Raw genomic sequence first — 26,353 nt, forward strand, 5'->3', positions numbered from 1 at the left:
ACTTTGCGCGCGCGCAAAACTTTGCGCACGGGAGCTTCGCGCGAAGAGCAGCACAAATCGGTGATAACTCAGCTTTGCACGGCTTATCACGCCTAAAGTCTTTTAGGCGTGATAACTGAGTTATCACCGCTTTGTGAATCAAGCCCATAGACTCACCTCCTCCAGCTACTAGAGGTCCCTGGACTGGATTCTGTCTGTGAGGGCCTTGTCGTCTGATGGATTTCTAGAGAACGTGTATATAATTTATACTCTCTCCTCACAGGTTTCACATTTGATCCAGGTTGAAACTGTCTTCTATATTTTTAGTAGTTTGTGTTTTTCATTGACACAATTCCTTTCTCTTGCAGCTGACTTTCACAGCAGTGGTAATCCTGTCGTCAATGGCTGGAAAATACACAACACGGCCAAGAACAAGTGGTTTGTTTGCATGGCAAAGACAGCCGAGGAGAAGCAAGAGTGGCTGGAAGCCATTTTGAAAGAGCGAGAGAGGAGAAAGAGTGAGTACAATAAGGCTGTGGGTATGCAGAAGTAGGTCACCTTTACTGAAGTTAAATGGCCCTTTATTACTTATTCTCTGGTCACACTTAGCTTTTTGTTTTTTTGGGGGGAAAATAATGTATTGTATGTGTCATTCATAGCATAGTTGATCTGGATCAGCTCCCTCATAGGAGGATTCTTTTTACCTCCCTGAGAAATTAATTTGTGAACCAAGTGTATCATTAAGTATTTGACCACCAAAGATGTGGCTAATCTCTGTGAGTTTTTAAAGGATACACAAGATGACACGTGACATGATGAGATAGACATGTGTATGTACACTGCCAAGCACACAAATAACTAGGCTGTGTTCCTTTTTTCCTTCTCTGCTTGAAAGAGTTATCATTTAGGTATGCAAGTGACAGTTTCAGTCTGGGTGGGGCAGTCGGACTATAGGATAATCCTCATTAATAAGGAATTACAGCCATAAAACACTTTAATGGCTGAAAATAGCTTCCGAGAGCAGGAAAGAGATAAAAAGGCTCAATAGTTCATAGGTTTTATTTCTGGCATTCTTCAACGAATGTGTCATTGAGCAGAGACAATAAAACATTACCAAATTAAAATTAGAACTGCAGGATACATAAAAAAGTAGTTTTTAAGAGAAAGAGGATAGATACAATTGTTTATCTCAAACAGTTTATATTCACCTCGTGTTCCCTTTAAAGATGATTTTAGCCTGCTAGTTTTGTGAGCCATTTAAATGATGAATTGTATATTATTAATAAAGTTTTGCATGATATCATTATTTTATAAGGCTTGGACCAGCACCAATACTTCTCTGTAAGGCTGGCCCAAGTCCTATCCCTTAGACTTAGAGCACAGTTCCCCAACCCTGTCCTCAAGGCCCACCAACAGTATGTTTTGCAGACAACCACAAACATTCGCAGGTGATGTGATTAGAGTCTCAGCAGAGCTGATTAACTATCTCTGTGGATTTCCAGAAAACATGTGCTGTTGGTGTGCCTTGAGGACAGGTTTGGGGAACACTGCCTTAGAGTCATATTAACCACTTGAGGACTGCAATGTTAAACCCCTCTAAAGACCAGGCCATTTCTCACTAAATTGGCCACTGCAGTTTTAAGGCCTCGCTGCAGGGCCGTCCAACTCAGCACACAAGTGATCCCCCCCTTTTCTCCCCACCAACAGAGCTTTCTGTTGGTGGGGTCTGATCGCCCCCCCAGATGTTTACTTATTTGTTATAAATATTTATTACAATATTTTTTAAATACATTTTTTTTACACATGCCCGACCAGCCAATCAGCATGATCACTTTCTGCACAACAGAGGGGACAGCCGTGTCACATGGCTGTCCCCAGTACAGCGCTGCCTTACATCGCAGCGATGTACAGCAATAAAAGACAGCTTTCGCCGTCTAACAGTCTCCCCACGGTGATAGCCGCTGGGAGACTGAAGGCGGAGCAGAGCTCTGCCATCAGAGTGGGTTTGGGCACGCATCGGCACACGCGATTGCCCGCAAACCACACCCCAAGGACCTTACGCATTAGGCGGTCCTGGGGCTGCTGCCGCGTCCACGCCCGTCGGCGTGATGCAGTCGGCAAGAAGTTAATCCTGCCATCCACTGATACGGAGCAAAACTCATGCATACTGGACATTTTACACTAGGGGGACAGCGTCAGGGGTTTTGTCGTGTTGGTCATTTGTATATCACACGCTGTTACCACCGCACACCTGATCAAGCACATACGCCCAACATACGCCCAACATCTTGCATCATGAGATGAAATTTGAGTCGCTGCATATTTTTCATCTTATATTCAATTCCTATTGCTCATGTCTGACATGGTTATATTTATTCCACATTACAGCACACAGAGTTATGCCTGAATCTAAACCTGTTTAAGCTGTCAGCTGTCTAGAGCAGTGTGTCAATACTTATTCTAAACTGGTAAAAAAAAATCTTAATGAATTACAATTCTTTTTCTAACTATACCATTCAAAATATAGCTCTAGTCAGTGCAAGATAAATACTGTATAAATCAGCAAATTACTATGAAATGAGGCAGCTGAACGTGGTGCTATTTGCTTGTCTTTTATACGGTATATTACTGTCAGCACTTGATATCAGTATAAAACACATTTGCCGGAAAGTCTTTCTATGTTGGGTTCAATAGCCTATAAATATGGGACTCTGTGATTTAGTCCCAGAGGATGTTTTCTGGCAACAAACCTCTCAGCTGAATGGCAGCAGCAGTATTAAGAAGATGTTTCCCAGAATCACTACCGAAACACTAAATTAAAGGGATCCTGACTGAGAGGAAGGTGCCACAGCAGACCCCCTGTTGAATATGTTACTTGCTCGCCTGTTTTTACTATTATTTAGTATTTATTTAGCACTGACCTCTTCTGCAGCTCTTTACTAAACAAACAAACACAGAACATATATATCGTGCTTTTCTCCTGGCGGACTCAAAGCGCCAGAGCAGCAGCCACTAGGGCGTGCTCTATAGGCAGTAGCAGTGTTAGGGAGACTTGCCCAAGGTCTCCTACTGAATAGGTGCAGGCTTACTGAACTGGCAGAGCTGAGATTCAAACCCAGGTCTCCTGTGTCAGAGGCAGAGCCCTTAACCATTACACTATCCAGCCACTGCTGAAGGTATAGTCTTGTCACTAACTGTCCCTTAAGGCTCATACCCACTAAGCAATTTATCCAAACGATTTTGCGATTTTCTTTACGATATTGCGAAAATTTGTTAAGTGACGTTTCACAACGCACACCACCCACAGTGATTGTTCATTTTTGAACGACCGCCATGTCCAATTAAGCCTGATCCTTATTGACTTTCGCTGGTTTTGCTGCGATCATGTAAATGATCATTTTTATGATCATTCATTTTTGACACTGCAACCAACTCTTGCAGATTTGGCCAGATGGATCGGGGAACGATGGTTCATCAGCGGAGATCCCCGATCTATCTTGCAGTGATCTGCCGGTGGGTACTTAGCTATAGAGGGGCTCACAATCTAATCCTTAGCATAGTCATGTGTCCATTGTAGTTTACGGCCAATTTAAGGGGGAAGCCAGTTAACTCATTCTGCTCCTGCGTTTCTTCCTGCCTGTCTCCTTTGAGGGATATAATTTGATGCAATAAAACTTGCTGCCACTGAGTGGCACTATTGGTGAATAAAATCTGGCACATAGCCATCCTGAAAAGATCATAGTGTTGGACTATGTGTGATACTCTGATTGGCACCTGCCATCACCCTCACGTTATGTACCAAAAATAGTTGAAAAGTACTGTCAAAATGATTCTGAGTATTTTCTTGCTTACTGGTAGCTTAAAAGGCATTTTAGTGATAATGTGTAAAAATAATTCTAAAGAGTTAATTAGGGTGTAAAAATAATTTTAATTTAGTGATACCGTATATACTCGCAAGCAAGCCGACCCGCATATAAGCCGACCCCCCAACTTTTTCCCGAAAAACCAGGGAACAATGATTGACCCTCATATAAGCCGGGGGTAGGAAATGCTGGCCGCGTGATCCCCCCAGTGTGTCCCAGTATAGCTAGTATAGTGCCCAGTATGGGAAGGTAGTGCCTCAGTATAGCTAGTATAGTGCCCAGTACAGCTAGTATAGTGCCCAGTATGGGAAGGTAGTGCCCCAGTATAGCTAGTATAGTGCCCAGTACAGCTAGTATAGTGCTTAGTATAGCTAGTATAGTGCCCAGTATAGGTAGGTAGTGCTCAGTATAGCTAGTAAAGTGCCCAGTATAGCTAGTAGAATGCCCCAGTATAGCTAGTAAATGCCCCAGTATAGCTAGTATCGTGCTCAGTATAGCTAGTATAGTGCCCAGTTTAGCCAGTATAGTGCTCAGTATAGCTAGTACAGTGCCCAGGATAGCTAGTATAGTGCCCAGGATAGCTAGTATAGTGCCCAGTATAGCCAGTATAGTGCTCAGTATAGCTAGTATAGTGCTCAGTATAGCTAGTATAGTGCCCAGGATAGCTAGTATAGTGCCCAGTATAGCTAGTATAGTGCTCAGTATAGCTAGTATAGTGCTCAGTATAGCCAGTATAGTGCTCAGTATAGCTAGTATAGTGCTCAGTATAGCTAATATAGTGCTCAGTATAGCTAGTATAGTGCCCAGTATAGCCAGTATAGTGCTCAGTATAGCTAGTATAGTGCTCAGTATAGCTAGTATAGTGCTCAGTATAGCTAGTATTGTGCCCAGTATAGCTAGTAAAGTGTCCAGTATAGCTAGTAAAGTGTCCAGTATAGCTAGTATAGTGCCCCAGTATAGCTAGTATAGTGCCCAGTATAGCTAGCATAGTGCCCCAGTATAGCTAGTATAGTGCCCCAGTATAGGTAGATAGTGCCAAGTATAGTGCTCAGTGTAGGTAGGTAGGTAGTTCACCCCCCCCCCCCCCCCCCCACCGGCCGCCGCCGCTGCTGCTATTACCTTACCGGCGGCCTCTAATATTCCCCTCTCCGTTTCCGTGCAGGGAATGTAAATAATTCACAGCAGCTCGCCCCACGGCGGCAGCTGTGTGATGACGGAGGAAGCGTAGAGAGCCGCTTCCTGTAGCGGCGATATGTATCGCCGTTACTATGGGAACCGCTCTCTCTACGCTTCCTCCGTCATCACACAGCTTCCGCCGTAGGGCGAGCTGCTGTGAACTATTTACATTCCCTGCACGGAAATGGAGAGGGGAATATTGGAAGCCGCCGGTAAGGTAATAGCAGCAGCGGCGGTGGCCGGGGGATATGACTCGCAAGCAAGCCGACCCCCCAACTTTTGACCCACTTTTGGGGGGTCAAAAATTCGGCTTGCTTGCGAGTATATACGGTAAGTTGTAAAAATAAGTCTGATATAGCATAGTATCTTTTTAGAATCCATGGGCCATATGCAATTAACTTGTCCTCCTAAGATATCATTTTCATAACTTTTCAGTACTCTGCAATTGAAAAAGTACCCAAAAATTAGTGGAAAAAGTACTATCAAATTTTTTTGGAGTATTTTCTTGCTAGGGGTTTAAAGAGACTCAGTAACAAAATGTTGAGCCTTATTTCTTCTATTCTATAAGTTGCTATACCTGTTCTAATGTGCTCTGTCTTACTGCAGCCTTTTCTAGTTGCACTGTCTCTGTAATACATCTTATCTCCTTTCCTCGGTCGTGTCTGTCGGCCTCAGGCTGGAATGTGTGGAATGTGCAGCACTGCTTGTCATTGGCAGAAGCTTTACACACCCCCTCCAAGCTCTGCATGAGTCACACAGTAAGCTAGTTCTCAGCCTATGATACTCTGGTTAGAAGCCAGTCTTTTGTTTGTAAACCCTGACTAAAACTGTTAATTGCAAGCCAGGATTGCAGCAGGAAGTGGCAGAAACAGCACAGAGGGGCCCAGGAGAACATAAGGAATAAAATGGTATGCTTTTTATTGTAAGAATATTAGAGTACAGATTCTCTTTAAAATACATTTTATGACCAGGTATGAAAATATTACCTGAGAGAAAACTCAGGAGAAAATGTGAATGGGCCGTGTGAGTAGTAATATATAGAAGAATACGCACTAAAGTGGTCATTGCAATAGGTGACCAATTGATGTGCAGACGGATAATACAAATATAACCCCAAATTAGTTAATACAGTTGCTGTCTGTGGGATGGGCTGGGGACACAGACCTCCATCAAGTGTTGATCAAAAATAAAAGCAAGAATAAAATAGAAGCACCAATGGATATGAAATAATTAAAAACGCTTTTATAGCTGAGCCAGTCTTCTGTGATGTATTTTCAAGGTCAAGTCTGCCCCCTTGTGGCTCTGCTTTCTTGCTATGAGGATACATAGCAGGAATGCAGAGCCAGGAGGGGGCAGGGCAAAGCTAGACTGAATGCTCAGTCAGGGATTCTTATCAGAGCTGATAACAGGCAGACTTAACAGAGAAAAACGAAACAAAGAACAGAGTAGGTGTTTACTATCATGTTTACATTGCTATACAGTATATGGTAAAATACATGAGGGTGCTTCGTCTCTGGTTCTCTTTACCTCACAAATGTTAGTCACACACGTATATTCCGAATAGAATTATGACCTTCATCTGGGGCCGTAAAGGCCCCCGAGTACGTAAATTTACCATGTTTGCCCATAAACTGGATGGCAGCCTAAGCGTTCCCCACATAAGCTCCTATTATAAAGCGGCCAACTTACTCGGCTCTTTCAGCTCCAGGACACCCCTTTGTGGGTGTTCCTGGAAATCCCTGATTGCGCACCTCTCCTTCCTAGTACCCTACTGTGGCTCCCCTCCAAGTTAAGAACCCCTACCATGAGCCCCCCTCTAAAACATAGTCTCCAAGTCTGGGACTCTGGACGGTACTCGTCCAACCTGCAATCCCCCCATCTACCACTATCACCTCTCACGGGAAACCCCCTTTTCCGCCCTGGCCTAGACTGCCCCACGTCTTTTTCCTGGTGGTCGGAACACGGCCTAACCCACGTGGACCATCTTCTCACCCCTAGAGGCGTCTGTTCGTGGTCCAAACTTCAGGAAAAACACCAAATTCCCACAACGGAATTTTTCCGTTACCTTCAATTACGACACTGGATCACCACACTCATTAAAGACAGAGACCTCCCACTAAATCTTACCCCCTATGAGAACATCTGCCTCCGTCGCCTTAACTCTCGAGGCCTAATTTCCTCTATCTATGCCTTCCTAACTCGCCCCCAAAACCCTATCCAGCACGTATACGTGTCAAGATGGGAATCCGACCTAGCAGAAACCAAGGACAGAGAGGACTGGCCGGACATCTGGGGGAGAATATCTAAATGCTCCAACAAACTACACACAATAGAATCGGCATATAAAATCCTGACCAGGTGGTACCTGGTCCCAGCTAGAATAGCTAAGGTCTTCCCCTCAGCCAATCCCTTTTGCTTTCGGGGATGCAGAGTTACAGGGGACATGTTACATACTTGGTGGTCCTGCCCTCGCCTTATCAGATTTTGGAGCCGTGTCTTTAAGTTGTTGTCCGCCCTATTTCACAAGACAATTCCCAAAAACCCTTGGCACGCCCTACTGCATGCAAAAATAGAATTATTAACCACCAAACAAAACAAGCTAGCCTCCTTAGTTTTTTCAGAGGCCACAATGACTATAGCAAACAGTTGGAAGAAATCTTCTGTCAATTTTGAGGAAGTCAAGGCTAGAATGAACTTCTACATGGTCAATGAAAAACTCACGAGTATACTCTGGGATACTCACAAATCCTTCGAGAAAATATGGGAACCTTGGATCCAGCTCGAGCATCCAAACATGGAGGACACACTAATAACTAGGTTGTGAGATGGGGCCCTTTTTCTTCTCCTTTTCCACCTTTTTCTTTTTCCCCACTTTTTCTACCTTTCTTTCCTATTTTCTCTTCTCTTCTGCCATATCCCTACCCCTGGCCCTCCCCACGTCTTGAATAGCAGGGATTCTTGCTCGCTGCTTTGAGCTAACCTCCTCGGCTTCCCTTTATACCGGCCTTCCCCCTCTCCCCTTTTTTCCCCTCCAGGTCGGTTCCTGCACCCACCCCTTACCACAGCATACCCCAGATAGCTGGAATACTCCTCTGAGGTACACTTGCTTGCCCAGCTTTTTTACCATTAGTACACCCACTGTTTTATTAAGGTTATCTAATTGCTTTACTATTGATGGTCACCCAGTGTATTATGTTTTGTGCTAAATGAGCTCTGTTGGTCTTATTTTTCCTTCCCTCTTGTTATCCAATGTTCATGTTTAAAAATTTTACAGTTTTCAATAAAAACTTTGAAACACAAATGTTAGTCACACAAATATGCAATAGTTCTTTGATTCTTAATTTCAAGACCCGTAAGTAGCTTTGGGGGGACATTAGACCATAATGGAGTGAAACAGAGGAGGACAGGGGTAGTGGTGGTCATGAGGAGAGCCTCCTACACATGGCTACTACACGTTTTTGAATTTTGAAAAGGGCTAAGGTATCCTTTAATAAACTCACCTAACAGGTATACAATGTGTGTGTGTGTGTGTGTGTGTGTGTGTGTGTGTGTGTGTGTGTGTGTGTGCGTGTGCGTGTGCGTGTGCGCGTGTGTGTGTGTGTGTGTGTGTGTGTGTGTGTGTGTGTGTGTGTGTGTGCGCGTGTGTGTGTGTGTTTATATACAGGTAAAGCTCTAAAAATTAGAATATCGTGCAAGAGTCCATTTATCTCAGTATTTCAACTTAAAAGGTGAAACTACTATTAAAAAATTCATAGACCATTTATGGCTTGCTGTCCCTATGTTTTAATTGTTAGTGGTTAAGTCTCTTCCTCCTGGACACCTCAACATGGTGGAAGAGTCTAGTACTGAACAATCTGCGCGCAAACTGTTTTAGGAAGCTAACGTCCTCTATTTGCTGTATCTGTTTTAAATGCAAGTTGTGTAATGTGCCCGTGTTTTGGGCTCTGCACATCTATGCAGCTGGTCATTTCGGGTGCTGCCTGCATTTGAAAGCACTGCCATCTCCCCCTTTTGTACATAATATATGAAATAGACTCATTGCATGCAAAGCGAGATATTTCAAGCCTTTATTCGTTATCATGTTGATGTTTAGGGCTTACAGATGGGGAGATCCCCAAAATCAAAATCTCAGACCATTAGAATATTGTGAAAATGTTCCATATTATAAGCTCAAAGTGTCAGACTCCAATCAGCTAATTAATCCAAAACACCTGTAAAGGGTTCCTATTTTATATCTTAGTTTCATGTTGTAAGTTGAATTACTGAAATAAATGGACTTTTGCGCAATATTCCAATATTTCACCTGTTTTACCTGTATATACTGTACAGTATATATTTGCCAGACAGCTACCTAATAACTAACTTTTAAATTGTTTTAATTATTGTATATACTTTGGCGCCTCTGTAGTCTTCTTGTTTTAGATCTAGATTTTTGTCATTTATCAATCATTTTCATAAAATGCTTAAAGAGAATCTGTATTGTTAAAATCGCACAAAAGTAAACATACCAGTGCGTTAGGGGACATCTCCTATTACCCTCTGTCACAATTTCGCCGCTCCCCGCCGCATTAAAAGTAGTCAAAAACAGTTTTAAAAAGTTTGTTTATAAACACACAAAATGGCCACCAAAACAGGAAGTAGGTTGACGTACAGCATGTCCACACATAGAAAATACATCCATACACAAGCAGGCTGTATACACCCTTCCTTTTGTATCTCAAGAGATCACTTGTGTGTTTACCTTCTGTCCCCTGCAGCTCTCATGCACTGAATACCAGTGACAGGCTGTGAGGCTGATCCTTTCTTCCTGTCTGTAATCCCTCTGTATGTGTCAGCCCAGCTCCTTTCACAGCCTAACAGAGGAGGATTTTTATCCAGCTCTCTTCGATCACTGATAAGATAGCAGAGACGGCTGCTGGCTTATGTAAATAACACACACACTGGGGTGTGCATAGAGTGGCCTGGAAAGTGGTGTGCATAAACAGACCAGCACGGAAGAGTTGGCAGCCTTCCAGACACAGGGTGACAAGTCTGACAGGGGAAAGATACATTGATTTATTACAGAGACAGTGATAGTAGAAAGTGCTGCAGTAAGCCAGAGCACATTAGAACAGGTTTAGGAACTTGTAGGTTGGTAGAAAAAACATTGTAATTTTTGTTACGGAGTCTCTTTAAAGAACAACTGTTAGCCATCATATGCCCCCCCCCCCCCCCAAAAAAAAAAATACATATGTAAGTAGATAGATGCTTGCTCTACTTACATATCAGATGTAATGCACTGTCCATGTTTTGGTTTCTTTTAATTTTCAGTTTATATTATTTTCCTGGCAGGGGTCATCTTGTGCCCTCCAGGTTAAAGAATCCCCCCTCCGCATCCCCCTCCTCCCCGCACTGATTCAGAGCACAGCGGGGAGGATAAAGGCAGCAGGCACAGACTCACCTAATAATGTATCCAAGTGCTGGCGTTCCCATCTGTTCTCTGCACTACCACCGGAGGCAGTGCAGAGAGTATAGAAGGGAACTGCAGCGCCTGCAACCATTATTCAGGGAGTCTGTGTGCAGCTCCTTTATCCTTCCCCAATATTGAGCACGGGGAAGAGGGAGAATTCTGCAGGTGGCGGGCGGCAGATGCAGCAGAGAGGGAGACCACATGCCTCTGGAGGAGGGGGGCCGAGGACAGTGACAGGAGACAGCCTCTGGCCCCCCTCCCTGCGCACTAACGCGGCTGAAACATAGAGAGTGAAGAGGAGAGCAGGCGGCCAATCACAGCGCAGAGAGGTGAGTGACAGAGGCTTCAGCCAATCAGGCTGATACAGCATAGCATGTCACTTCTCTTTTGCATCTGTGTTAGTCTGCGTACCATCTTAGAGCCTGGGGGCATGGGGAGAGAAGGAGCACAGTAAGATTGATTTTAAAGTTTGGATTTGCCTGGTTAGCATCCTCTTGACTAATGTAACAGCCTGCACTAGAAAATTCATTTTGTATTTAATGCCTAACAGTTACTCTTTAGAGGTAACCTTAAGTCTCCCCAAAAAAATGACTTTTACTCACCTGGGGCTTCCCTCAGCCCCCTGCAGCCGATCGGTGCCCTCGCCGTGTCTCGGAGATCCTCCCGTCCTCGCCTGTCGACCACTTCCGGTTTCGCCGTCAGGACCCGACAAGCATGGGAACGCAAGTGCAATAGCAGCATAGGGGGCGATATTGTGGCTGGGAACGCGAAGAATCACTCGCGTTCCCATGCCTGTCGGGTCCTGACGGCGAAACCGGAAGTGGTCGACGGCGAGGACGGGAGGATCTCCGAGACACGGCGAGGGCACCGATCGGCTGCAGGGGGCTGAGGGAAGCCCCAGGTGAGTAAAAGTCATTTTTTTGGGGAGACTTAAGGTTACCTTTAAGTTTTACTTGTTTAAGCAAAAATGCTTACTGCTAGTGCAAGTCCAATATAACATGTAGTTCCAGGAGAGGCTTCAGGGCCAAATTGGCTGATCTTCTGTAGCCATTTGAGCCTTATTTGGTGTGACTCTGCTGTGTTCCTGTAATCTTTATTTAAGTGCTGTTTTTAAGAACGTGCCTCATTCCGCACAGGATACACAATGACTCACTGCTAAAAAAGCCATTTGTAAATAGCACCGCAGCTGTAAACAATCTCCTCAGATTGAATATATTTTGGGCAATGCAAGTCCATTCTACCTAGTACAATCTGCATTCTTAAACCTTGATCATGTGTGCAGTGATTACTAAACAGTGTGCATAGCAACTCAGCCACAGAACAATGGAGGTGATAGTCTGTAGAATTCCACACAGAACTGGACACAGACCTGTGGACTATACACACTGCTTTTATTCTGCCAAATACAGTACTAATAGAGCTACAGATAAGGTTAAATACAACTTTATTCTATTAATGCCACCTTGAATAGGATGTAGTTTTACCTCCGGTGCAATGCTTATAAAGGCACCCAACGACATATAATAGAATGTACTAAATTATTCAGGATAAACAATTTTACATTAATTATTTAGATTCCAGTATCAGAAACTATTCCTATATCTTTCTGTTGCTGTATATTGGTATGTAACCACACCCTCCCAGTGATGCTTAGCCAAGGCTATGATGTCACGAAGCCTTCTCTTCCCAGTGCACTCTGGGAGACCAGCCAGAGCCCAGATGCAATTCACTTTTTCTCCTCAGTTTTCTCCTAGGTGATATTTTCATGCCTCGTTATAAAATGCCTTTTAAACAACCAGCAAGCAAGAAAATTCTCAAAATAACTTTGATATGACTTTTTTTGCAAGCTTTTGGGTACTATTTCAATTGAAAAATGCTGAAAAGTTATTTTAAAGAGATGAAAATTTTGAAATTGCATATGCATAAATGAATTGCATATGGGTCCAGGTGTTGTTTCTGATCACTTTGGCACACACAACAAACAAATATTCTGCAGTCATACATTTTACAATGGCAAAGACTGACCTAAATCATTTATAAATTAATATTGTGAAAAAATAAGCAATTTTACTCATGAAGTTATATTTAGTAAAGTTCCTCTTTAAAGCGGGATTGTCACCATAAAAATCAAATTTCAACAGCAACTGGTCTGAGTGTATTAAGTGGTAAAGATGTTAATCCTGCACTCAAAACTTTCAAAACTGTTTATGCTGTTATGGTTTGGAGTTATCACATACTTAATGAGCACTGGCCCTTTAGTAGTCAGTGCCAAACAGTTGCATGCTGGGGGTTCTTTTTATCTATAATATATTCCTCCTCTTCCATTTATTTCCCTGCCTAGCTGACTATTTGAAACACAATCCCCTGCTCACTTGTGTTTACAAGCAAGGCTGAGGTGACTCAGCGATTGGAGGAAAATAAAAAAAAATAAAGGGCAGATTTAGCCTAAACTGTGGGCAAAAGACATGGTTCGCACCATGAACAGAAATCTCTTCATTTACTATATAACATTCACTGAAATCAAAACGTGGACAGTACAATACATGTGTTATGTAAGTAGATCAAGTATTTATCTACTTATATATGTGTTTTTTCTTTCCCTGGCATAGTATGGCTAATCCTACTGCTTTAAACTAAGTACACATGATGGATGATTTAATAAGCATGTGTACTGAAGCCCCCTCCCGGAGATCTGGCATGCTGGATCTCTAGTGTCACTATACTGACCTCCGAGCATATTGTTCTCACCTGCCTGCCGGAAGCTGCTCTGTTGTCCATCTTCCACACAGGCTCTTGTAGGTGGCGAACCAAAAAGCATTTGGCACCGGCTCCCATTCGGTTTTTCAAACAACTGCTGCTGAATGCTACGCGCAGCATCTCAGGAACTTTGATCGACTGTGACGTCTGTGCAATCAACGGTAATTACATTGAGATGAACACTGCCATTTATCTGGATGTTGGGTGCATTCTTTCCCGGTGTTTATATGATGAGGACGGACACCTGCAGAAGCCAGTGTGATCCAGCCCCATAGGCAAGGAAAGATAGATCTGAAATAATCCAACATCAGTACTGCAAATATCAGTATGGGGGATGAGATTTGTATCTGTATATGAAGGAAATGTATACCTGGCTTTCAATACTGCATACTGAATTCTATGTTGGCTCTGCAGGTTTGACCCTGGGGATGGAGCAGGACACTTGGATGATGATAGCGGAACAGGGAGAGAGACTTTATAAAATGATGTGCAAACATGGCAACCTAATCAAAGACCGAAAGAAGAAGCTGACCACATTCCCAAAATGTTTCATTGGAAGGTACAATGGATGTGTCTTATTACATTACAAATATACAAACTTGTGAAATGTGTTGCAAAAAAAGGTTGTCATAATATCCTGTTTATTGTAGTACATATGGAACACTTTGGGGTTGATTCACAAAGGTTACTTATTTGTTTGTTTTTATAAGGAGTGCTAATGGATGAGATAAACAAATAAGGAGAGATAATTCATGAAATAAATAGATAAGGAGAGCTAAACCATGAGTTATTCCAAATAAGGAGTGCTAAACCATGAGTTAAGTTAGATAAGAAGAGGTAAATCATGAGTTGTCATTTAAGGAGAGATAAATTGTGAGTTAAAAAAATAAGGTAAGATAATTTAACAGAAAAGCTTTGTGAAGCAGGCCCTGTCACAAGAGCCCTAGTGGTCAGACCGCAAATTGCCTTCCAATCGGTTTCAGCACACAGACCATGCAAGCTGCGGGCGTGATCTTTGTGCAGAAACCAACGGAAATTTGGACAGCAGCCCGACCAGAAGGGAGCCTGTGAGGCACGGTAATTACAACTTACACACTATCTCAGGGTATCTGCCACCACCACTGGTATGGGCCAGTGGACCCGACTGACTGACTGGTCCTGCAAATAAAAACGGTTAAACACACTCTATTCTGTCTGGCTAGTAACAACAGTAGCGTCTCTTCAGAAGTCTGGTTCAGTTTGTGCGGCTGAGAAGCAGGGTAGCGGAACAGTGAATGACTTTGATAAAGTCTTTATTCACGGGCAATATAAATAATTAATATATACAGACAATTATTAAAATCAACAATTATTGAAACATTAATAGCCAGTATGAAAAATAAAAGAAAGGGAGAAAAAATACTTAGTTTCATGGAAAGATGTCCTTTTGTGGGAAGAATCATAAAGTCCTTGCTAAAGTCCTTTTGTTTCAGTTCAAAGTTCAGAGTTCAGACCAGGTGGATGCCAGCATATCCTCAAGCTGGCACAGATGTGATCAAGATGGAGTTTCAAGGTGGAGGACACTTGCGTTTCAGCCTGTCACTAGTTTTATCACCCCTCGCTGCGGGGAGTGGCTATGACAGGCACAAGTCCAGCCTCAGGAGGATGGAGCAGGGGCTGTCCCATCCTTACAGACCCTCAGACTGGCAGAATTCTAGTTCGGCCAGTCTTGGGGTGTACGTGGGGACAGTTAAAACCTATACCGCATATTCACACTCAGCATGATTGTACGAATCCTAGGACATGAAATATGACAGGTCTATCATGAGAATTTACCCCCCGTCTCTTCAAACCCATATTGCTATGAGAGTTTAGGGGACAGAGTTCTGGGAATTTCACAGAACCAGCACTGGGACTCATGCTACACTTTCCCCACGTCTGGCGAAGCTGCCATCTCAGGAACCCCAGAAATATGACAGATCTGGGAAGTTATGGATTATGCTATGAGCCTCAGGTCATTCAGGGTGTGTGCTGGCAACTGGCTCCCTTTGATCCTTCCCAGGGAGCAAGGTGTCAAGACCTTCCGGGGATTCGTAGCCTGCCTGGCTGAATCTAGGCCTCCTTATCAGAGCTGAAACAGCTGGCATATCCTCTGAGAGGGGCCATTAGCTCTCCAGGGGGCCGGGGAACCAGCTTGTTACAGCTAGGTGTTAACCGCAATTAACTTCCTTTCCCAGAACTGTCTACCTTAAAACCAAAGTTTGTCATTCTGAGCCCTGCAATAGATGTGCGATCGATTGAGGTGATCAGAAACGACTGCTGGATCTGCGATTTTTGTGCGTTTTGGACGACTGGGCGTCGCCTGGCGTCACACCTCCCTCTTCCTGAGCTCTGCTCAGGGAGGTGTCACCAGGACGCCTTCCGTAGCAGCCATTGGCACTGTTGGGTCGAGTTCCCCCTGACTTCGGGACAGCCCATCGGCGCTTGGGTTCGGCTGCCTGGCTGGCGGATCTCGAGCTGCCGGTACGGCAGGAAAACCCATTGGAGCCTGAGGCTCGGTTCACCTGGACAGGTCACGGTCCGCTACCCTCAGGCTGGACCCGACATGGACCGTTCTGGACAGGGCGTTTGCGCCACTGAGTTCGGATGTAAGGGACACAATTATGCAATGAATAAAAGTTTATCTCAGATCCACTTTAACGTTAATGTCTGCCTGATAAGCCACATGCTGAGAACCTGTGACTTTGGCCAGCCTCTACGAAGCAGTAGCTTAATGAAATAAAAATAGTTTGTTAATTGTTGTAAATGTTTCACTTCTCTTTCTTTTCAGCGAGTTTGTGGACTGGTTACTTGAAATTGGAGAAATTCAAAAGCCAGAAGAAGGCGTGAATCTTGGCCAAGCCTTACTGGAGAATGGAATCATTCATCATGGTGACTATTCATTCTTATGTCAGAACTTCCTTCCTATAAGTATTGTGGTCAGCCACTGAGGTAATGAGTGCTAAAATCAATCACGATGATCACCTTTCAATGATCAGATGTCGGCATACCGTAGGTTTGATAAGAGATGCTTGCTTTACGCTTTCCAATTGCTTTCATGTTTTTCCTCTTCCATATGCTAGCGCAGATAGCAGTAGTCAGATTTTACCTTAGTAGAGGAAGTGAGAACTGGAAGTATCTCAGTCTACTAAAAAACTATAAATACAAGAATCCACGCTAAAAGTTCACTATTGGGATGATATATAAATTGCAGACAAAGTTCAGTCTCTCAGTGGGTACTCCAATTCAAATGTATATCAACAAAAATTCAGTGCAGAATCTCCACCACACCAGAACTGGGCTACCTGAGGAAGCTTTAAAAAAGTGAAACCGGTTGGGCGTGGCGGAAGTATGGTGGTGGACGGCGCCAGCTGCTAGTTTGGATTTCAGATTATCTATGAAAGTGCCAGTAAATGTGTTTTAAAGGTACACATAGAGGAGCTTTCTATTTTATTTTAAAATATATGGCACCATCCTGAATCATTGATCATTGGAGCCAATGAGATCAGAGTGTTATAACCATAAGGCTACATTTCCACTGTGCTCGGCATGCGTCTTGCAAGACGCGATCCCGGCACAGATGTCCACCGTCTCGCAGCCGAATCCCTCAAGACGCGCTACGCACCGCTATGGGATTCAGATGGGTGACGCAAAAATATGCTGCAGGTCGTCAGATTTTTCCCCGCCCACGAATTCGGATGCTTCCTATTGACTTCAATAGGTTGCCAAATCCCATCCGAATTTATGGGTGGGGAATCAACCCGAATTCGCAGCAGTGGAAACCTATCCTAAGAAGTAAGGGAGACCAGCATTGAGAGAACCAGTTTTTTAATTGTTCTGAGTGCTGTTAGACCTTGCGATTCGAATCTGTCTGATGTGGTGGTAGAGATTCTGTTTTTCGATTTATATCTCAGTCTACGGTACAGGCCCGTGCTGGATATACTGTAGGACTCTGCATGACCGAGCAGTTGATTACCTACAAATCATTAGACCCTCATAACAAAATCTGTATAAGGTAAGACGTACAATTACAACTCCCACAGATGCAGAGCTTGATGCAAACCTATGTTGGGTACTGCGGCTGTGAAATATACTGCACAGAATTCCAATACACCTCCTGCTCAGTCATGACGGCAGTCACTTCCTGAAAGGGAGAAAGTTCATTCTATTAAATCAAAGTGTTTGAAAGAAGTGTTGTCGTAATAAAAGGGAACCTGAGATGAGAGGGATATGGAGACTGCCATATATGTTGTTTTAAACTGTGCAAATTGCCCAGCTGTCCTGATGATTTACAATTCCTTTGTCATAGACCAAGCAACTGATAAAGATACTAAAGATGCCTACACATCTTTGGCTTGTGTCCCCTGTCGGGGATCGGGAGGCGGAGGGATGACGGAGTGGCGCGTGCATGGTGTCACACAGCAGGTTGGGGAGCGGTGTCTTCAAAGAAGTTGACCATCCTTTTGGTCGCTCGCGGGTTGGGGGTCGGGCTTGATTAACGTTAACGGACTCCTCAGTCGTCTTTAGTCAAGCATGTGTACGAGCCTTAAAAGTTCCCCTTATGCACAGCTTCCCTGCATGCTTTATGTCTGTGTACACTTATTGATTGCTCGGCCAATAGTCAAGCAATGTTGTTCCTAAAATGTCTCCTGAAACATGTAAATAGTATACATAGCTTTAGGGTAGCCATATAGTCATAGTTCTGATCAATTAATGGAATGATTTTTTTTTTTCAATCAAAAAATATTGTGTCATTTGGGATGAAATTGATCAAAGCACCACACACTGGTTATCTGGTAGGTTTCAGCCACATTTGTGACTGAATATGTGTTTCAATCTCTCAAAGTTGCAAAGAAATTGATGTGAAATCGATGTCATAGCGCATGGTCAGTAACTGTATATTGACTTAAAATCAATGAAATCGGCCAAAGTGAAAGCCACTTCTCGTGCAATGGACTTACATTTTCCATCCTGCTTGATCAACAGAATTGTAATTTTCAGACTGATATACCGTAGATCAGTTTTCTTTAATCAAACATCCAAAAGTGTATTCAATTCACCCTTGATTTGATCTAAAAATCGAATCTAAAGGTTGAGTGTGTTTGGCTTGCTTTAGAGTTGCTTTTTCACTTGAAAAGTGCATTTTAAAGTGTCAATGTTTTTATACATTGCATAATTGTCTTCCTTACATATAGGTTATAGGGCATTCCTCAAGCCAAATACTTTTTTTTTGTTTTTGTTTTAATACTCTAATTCCTTATAAACCTAAACAAGCCTCGCCCACAGCTTCTCCAAAACGCCAAGGCCTTCAGACCAAGGGCTTATGGGAGCTCAGTCTGGGCAGGAGAAGGAGGAGGTTTCTAGCAAGAGATTTCAGAAGCAGAGGGGAGAGGGAGTGCATTTTTCACAGGCTAAGGGGTGGAGATGCAGTTGCAGATTACCTGTGTAATGATAACAAACAGAACATGGCCGCTCTTATTGTATCACAGGAATAAATCATCTTAAACTGTTGAAGCTGTTTGCAGCTAGATTTGCTGTGTAAACTATCTAAACGTTAGATAAGATATATAGACAAGTTACTTGTTATAGTTAGTTTTTCATCTTGGATCTGCTTTAAGTTAGTTTTCCATAGCTATTAATGTGTGGCATGAGCGTATCTCTGTGTCATCAATCAACATCAGCAGATCTGCGTTCTTCTATGCTTATTTTCCTGTTTACATGTGTGATTGGGCTGGAATTGTTTAGGGGACTGCAGCAGAAACGTGTTTATATGTGTTATTGGGCTGGGATTGTTTAGCGGTCTGCAGCAGAGAAACAGGTCCTCTTTATGTTTATGGCAGTCTGGAGATAAGATGGAGTGAAGGATACCAGTGTACAGTATGCATGGTGGATTGCTTTTATAACAGATACCTATGAGTGATTGTCCTCACAGGTTCTCTCGGTCATCATTGTTAAGCTTTTATGGCCGATGTCCATTGTTCCCCAGAGATAAGGCTGAGACATTCATCAGCTGCATTGGACATTTATGAATGATCGGCATGGTTCCATAGAGATAGGGATGAAATAAGGTTAGCACTAGGAATGTATTAGCTGATATACGGATCCATATCTATGCACATGTATTTAAAAGTATAATACATTTTGGTGGTTGAATCCTATTGGCATATTTCACCACTATTTAAGGTTTATGCCTAGCTTTCTGCTTATTTTAAAGCTGAATTGCTGATAGAAATACAGAGAAAAACATATTATGTTAAGGCCCTGAATTGGTTTTCAGAAGATCCTGTAGTCACTGTGTAATGATTGCTTTCACAGTGGTGCAGAAATGTCATCTGCTTTGCTGTCTGACAGTGAATGTTGTATGCATAGTCTCTTAATAGAGCAGGTCAGTGAAAAGTCCTCTTAGCTCTTCCGGAGATCTCCTCTGAGTGTATTTACATAATTATTTTCTGAAGTGTGCTGAATATGAGGTGTCCTCGCCTTTTAAGACATAATTAGAGATTGAAGAAGAGAATTGGCTCTTGGGTGCATGAAAAATGACAATTGCTTTATTGAAAATACACAAACATGATAGAAAATCAATTCATTAAATAACACTAGAAAAGCTAAAAATTACTTAAAAGATCAAAAAAATACTCCATCTGGGTGAGCTACAAATGTGATAATGGCCTGCAGTCCCCATGTACACAATACTTTCTCTCCAAAACGTGTAATATCATGCAATATTAAATATATGCATCCAATCAAATGATAATCCATTAGGCCACTGGTGATGCTAAGTTCATCTGCTGTAACTGTTCTAATGTCCGTGCAATTGCATTGAAGCACTAATGGTACAACGTTCATCAACTAAGACTGCTATATTAGCCATGCAACATCCTAGTATGAGTAGAAATCCATCCAAATGAAGTCACAAGTTCACCAAATTCCTTAATATCCTGTTTGCCCCCCCCCCCCCCCCCAAATCGCAGGGCGATGAAAACACTTGAGCATATGACAGAGGGATTCCTCAAAGAGATGGTACAGTCTTAAGTGGATATGCATGCAACTGAACAAAGTCTCTGAACGCATATGGTCAGGCAGCAAAGCTTGCAAGTTGAATACTGCAATGGTGAAGCACAGGAATATTCTTCAATCACAGGGATGGCACAGGTGATGTTAATGTGAGCTTGATGGATGCATGCAGGTTTAAGCAGTGATGATAGCCAGCAGAAGCGTAATGCACATAGCATATAGTTACCAGTCCCACTGATCACGGATGCTGAATGACTGCATGGAGTGGATGAATCAAAAGACTTCCTCCAAGGAACAGCCCAGAGGAGTAGAGTAGCTGTCAGTATCACCTGACATGTTTCGCCTCTTCTCGCAGCCTTTTCAAAGGCTAGACAGCATGTGAATCGAGCATCAGATGCCAGTCGCGTCTTTATGCTCAGAAGTTATCCGCCCATCCACAGTCTTGCTCCGTCCGTGTCATCAAACACACCGGCCCAAAGCAAGAGGCAGGCGTGTGAGCGGTGACTCACTGGAGCGCAAATGCACTTCATACAGGCAAACCCAGAAGCGCGGACTGCGCCCCTCAAGATGCCACAGGTGACCCAGCACCCAATAGGGTGACGGGGGCGGAGAGAGAACAGGGGGGAAAGGGCGGAGACCCACAACAAATACATATGCTGGACTTGCAACAAATTGGTAAACAAAAATGAATTAATTAATCAAAAAAAATCTAAAAATTAATAAAAAAAATATAAAGGCACAAACATAAGGAATTTCATAGTGGCATAGCGCCTATAAAAAGCGCAACCCTGTCAGCAAGTTTACCAGCAGCATTCGCCAGCATGAATATCCAATGCTGAATCCAAAAAATACATATAAGTACAAATACACATCAATGTGACCACTGAGGTGCACATACAGCCCTAAATGACATAACACACTGGGTAAACAAGCACACATATGCCCAGTTGTCAAAACATGGTCTATAAAGAGCCACAGGGAGGATGAGTAGATGCAACAGGAAGGAGAGGGGGAAAAGGAAGGGGGGGGGGGGGCATGGAGTAAAAGGAGGGGAGAGGGGGGACGGGGAGGGGATAAAGGGGGGAGGAAGAGAGGATAGGGAAATAGGGGAAAGGGAGAAGGGAGAGGAAAGGGGCACACCAGCCAAGCAGCGTAATAATCAATCACTTAGAAAGAAAAACCCGATAGTTGATACTATTATTTAGCCCTTTATTTTCAGTTGCCCTTAGATTAAAGATCCAACAGGATTCCAGTTGTAACAACAATCTATCTAGGTCGCCCCCTCTGGTATGTTGATGAACCCTATCCAAACCAATACATTTGACAAAGCTCACATCCCCCCTATGTTCAAGGTGCACATGACTTGCAATGGAGCATTTAAAATTGCAGCATGCAATGTCCCCCACATGGTCCTTAATTCTTTCCTTAAAGGCACGTGATGTCTTCCCAATATAGAAACATCCACATTTGCAATAAAGCAAAGAAATGATACCCATGGTGTTACAATTCACTAAATGTTGGAGTGTCCACATCCTACCATTGGGTAGCATTACAGACTTACCAACCCTAAGATAACGGCAATAGACACAGCCACCATAGCTGTAAGTTCCTGTTACTGTACAATGCTTATGGGTTCCCCCTTTTCCCCAGAAGTGACTTGATGTAAACATGTTTCTCAAGGTTTTATTGCGTCTATAAGTAACCAGCAGATGAACGTGGCATCACCAGTAGCCTAATGGATTATCATTTGATTGGAGGCATACATTTGATATTGCATGATATTACACTTTTTGGAGTGGAAGTATTGTGTACATGGGGACTGCAGCCCCATTATTACATAGCTCACCCAGATGGAGTATTTTTTGATCTTTTAAGTAATTTTTAGCTTTTCTAGTGTTATTTAATGAATTGATTATCTATCATGTTTGTGTGTTTTCAATAAAGCAATTGTCATTTTTCGTGCACCCAAGAGCCAATTCTCTTCTTCAATTTCTAATTATCTATTCATGTTGGCACTGTGCATGAAAAATTGTTATTATTTGGACATATAATTTGGTTTTTTTTTGGTCCCGTTTGTCTGCTATCCTTTAAATTAAGACATTCATTTACACCTTTTAAGACATGCCCAAGAATGTCCACGTACTGTATGTGGACTGACATTGCACGGCCCAACGATGGGCAGAAAAAGTCACCTCCCTGAAAAAGTTCAGTCATTTCTACAAAACTGGTACAGGTCACATGACCTTTATTTTGGTATTAAAAACGTTTTTAGACTGTGTTTTTTTATTTGGAGGGTCTCTGTCCAGGGATCAGCTTTAAAGAGACACTGAAGCGAAAAAAAAATGATGATATTATGATTTGTATGTGTAGTACAGCTAAGAAATAAAACATTAAGATCAGATACATCAGTCTAATTGTTCCCAGTACAGGAAGAGTTAAGAAACTCCAGTTGTTATCTCTATGCAAAAAGCCATTAAGCTCTATGACTTTCAAAGTCATGGAGAGGGCTGTTATCTGACTTTTATTATCTCAACTGTTTTCTTTTTCTCTGCCAGAGGAGAGGTCATTAGTTCACAGACTGCTCTGAAAGAATCATTTTGAATTCTGAGTGTTGTGTAATCTGCACATATTAGAGAGTGATGCAATGTTAGAAAAAACACTATATACCTGATAATAAAAATATGAGAATATTTTCTTTGCTGCTAATCTTCTAGTAATTATTCATAGTACACAACCAATTCATTATATCATATTTTTTTTTCGCTTCAGTGTCTCTTTAACTCCAGTGATCAAATCAGAATTAGCTTTATTCGCCAAGTGCGGCGGATGTCACACCCAGAAGGATCAGTGGTACACACGACATGGAATACTGTAGTACAGTTAACAGTCATTTAGACATAATCAGAAGTACAGAAAAAGATTACAAACATAACATAGACAGCAATGCAAGAAAAGGGAATTCTGCAGGGGCAATGGCTTGAGTTCAGTAAGACAGCTTGGTGGAAGAAGGTGCACTTGTGTCTGGTGTAAATGTTTAACACATCCTTACATTCTGCCATCCTTCCGGATCATGTTGTTTGATATATTGGGTACCTGAAAACTGACCTACTATAATTCCTAAGAACTTTATGCTTGAACACTAAAGCTGTTGGGAGAAACCTTTCTCTGAGTGCATCACCAAAGAGCCTTATTTATAAAGGAGGTGTTTGCAGATAAAAACAGAAAAGCGTTGGTCATTCAGATCACCGTATTTATGAAATCAGGTGTACTGAGCATACTTTCTATAAGGGATTATCAATTTGTATAAACATCAGTTGCCCAATTTCTGGTCCAGAGGGAAAATGCCTTCCTGCTTCTTTGGCCAGTCCTCCCTTGTGTACACATGCTAGATTCTAGGCCAAGATGGCCCAACAGGATTGTCTTGGAGAAGGTTTATCCAGTATGTGTTTTGATTGAATCGTACACATACTGGAAAAATCATGTAAAGTAATTATAAAGTGCTTGAATCTATGTCTACGAGGAATATTGGTACAAAGTGGTACACAGTCAGCATTAGGAAGATATTGATCGTTTTATGTGATCTATTAAAAATTGTACAGTGTATGGCCAGCATAAATAGCAAAAACAGAATATAGGGCCCATCTACAGTGGTGTGAAAAACTATTTGCCCCTTTCTGAGTTCTTATTCTTTTGCATGTTTGTCACACTTAAATGTTTCTGCTCATCAAAAACCGTTAACTATTAGTCAAAGATAACATAATTGAACACAAAATGCAGTTTTAAATGATGGTTTTTATTATTTAGTGAGAAAAAAAACTCAAAACCTACATGGCCCTGTGTGAAAAAGAAATTGCCCCCTGAACCTAATAACTGGTTGGGCCACCCTTAGCAGCAATAACTGCAATCAAGCGTTTGCGATAACTTGCAACGAGTCTTTTACAGCGCTCTGGAGGACTTTTGGCCCACTTATCTTTGCAGAATTGTTGTAATTCAGCTTTATTTGAGGGTTTTCTAGCATGCCACAACATCTCAATAGGATTCAGGTCAGGACTTTGACTAGGCCACTTCAAAGTCTTCATTTTGTTTTTCTTCAGCCATTCAGAGGTGGATTTGCTGGTGTGTTTTGGGTCATTGTCCTGCTGCAGCACCCAAGATCGCTTCAGCTTGAGTTGACAAACAGATGGCCGGACATTCTCCTTCAGGATTTTTTGGTAGACAGTAGAATTCATGGTTCCATCTATCACAGAAAGCTTTCCAGGTCCTGAAGCAGCAAAACAACCCCAGACCATCACACTACCACCACCATATTTTACTGTTGGTATGATGTTCTTTTGCTGAAATGCTGTGTTACTTTTATGCCAGATGTAACGGGACAGGCACCTTCCAAAAAGTTCAACTTTTGTCTCGTCGGTCCACAAGGTATTTTCCCAAAAGTCTTGGCAATCATTGAAATGTTTTTTAGCAAAATTGAGACGAGCCTTTGTTCTTTTTGCTTAAAAGTGGTTTGCGCCTTGGATATCTGCCATGCAGACCGTTTTTGCCCAGTCTCTTTCTTATGGTGGAGTCGAGAACACTGACCTTAATTGAGGCAAGTGAGGCCTGCAGTTCTTTAGATGTTGTCCTGGGGTCTTTTGTGGCCTCTCGGATGAGTTTTCTCTGCACTCTTGGGGTAATTTTGGTCGGCCGGCCACTCCTGGGAAGGTTCATCACTGTTCCATGTTTTTGCCATTTGTGGATAATGGCTCTCACTGTGGTTCGCTGGAGTCCCAAAGCTTTAGAAATGGCTTTATAACCTTTACCAGACTGATAGATCTCAATTACAGTACTTTTGTTCTCATTTGTTCCTGAATTTCTTTGGATCTTGGCATGATGTCTAGCTTTTGAGGTGCTTTTGGTCTACTTCTCTGTGTCAGATAGCTCCCATTTAAGTGATTTCTTGATTGAAACAGGTGTGGCAGTAATCAGGCCTGGGGGTGACTACAGAAATTGAACTCAGGTGTGATAAACCACAGTTAAGTTATTTTTAAACAAGGGGGGCAATCACTTTTTCACACAGGGCCATGTAGATTTGGAGGTTTTTTCTCACTAAATAATAAAAACCATCATTTAAAACTGCATTTTGTGTTCAATTATGTTATCTTTGACTAATAGTTAACGGTTTTTGATGAGCAGAAACATATAAGTGTGACAAACATGCAAAAGAATAAGAAATCAGGAAGGGGGCAAATAGTTTTTCACACCACTGTAGATTCATTGTTTACATTGTAGTTTTTACCTACAGTTCTACAGGCTCTGTTCACATTTAAAATTGAAACTTAATCGTTTTGCGATTTTGTTTGCAATTTTTAAGCGCCTGCGCGCTGCTTTTTTTTTTTTAACTGCTTTTCTAAAGCGCTTTTGCAGAGCGATTTTTTTAATTCACTCCCTGATGCAAGTCAGGAAGTGAACTCTTTGACCCGGAAAAGAATAAATACAATGTATTTATTCTTAAAATCGCGAACACAATCTCCACACAAAGCAATTTTGTGAGCGTTTAGCGTTCTTCCTATACCTTCCATTAGACCAAAATCACCACAAAAATGGTATGGGCACCGCTTTGCGGAGTGCAAAGCAGATGACACGTGCTGATATGAACCTTCTCATAGAAATTCATTGCACAAGCGTTTTGTGGGCGATTTTGAAAATCTCCTGTGCTTCAAAAAAGGCTGAAAACGCACTAGAAGTGAATGAGCCCTCATACTTTATATCCCGTTTTGCCGGATATCAAGACCTTTATCCTTCTTTACTACACATCTATAATTCTTGCCTATTCCTAAAGCATCTCAGTTTTGAGATTAATGCCATGTTACATTTTGCTATGCATCTCTGTTTGTGCGTATAGCAAATTTATGCTCTAATATATAAAAGCAATAAACATGTAAATACGCTGCAGTGTAATGTATTCATTTGTTTGGTGCAGCTTTCTCTTGGCTAAGTGATGTTTTAATGAACATTGTACACAGCTATCTTCTAATGTAATTGCTTGTGTCTCTCGCTGGATGCTCTCTACTGAAGTGGAGCTAATAGCACTTTTGTTTCGTCGCACAAATTGTAATTA

At 42.3% G+C, this 26,353-nt stretch overlaps 1 protein-coding gene across 1 annotated transcript in view; it reads left to right on the top strand.

Moving 5' to 3' along the window:
- Positions 1–26,353, top strand: part of PREX2 (phosphatidylinositol-3,4,5-trisphosphate dependent Rac exchange factor 2) — a 415,237-nt gene that overhangs the window by 156,478 nt on the left and 232,406 nt on the right. Inside the window, exons 9-11 of the mRNA XM_068237470.1 lie at positions 348–497; positions 13,639–13,783; positions 16,034–16,134. Of these exons, the coding sequence (XP_068093571.1) occupies positions 348–497; positions 13,639–13,783; positions 16,034–16,134 (396 nt within the window). The remainder of the gene's footprint in view (positions 1–347; positions 498–13,638; positions 13,784–16,033; positions 16,135–26,353) is intronic.

This window comes from Hyperolius riggenbachi, chromosome 5, assembly GCF_040937935.1.
Source record: "Hyperolius riggenbachi isolate aHypRig1 chromosome 5, aHypRig1.pri, whole genome shotgun sequence".
Lineage (NCBI taxonomy): Eukaryota > Metazoa > Chordata > Amphibia > Anura > Hyperoliidae > Hyperolius > Hyperolius riggenbachi.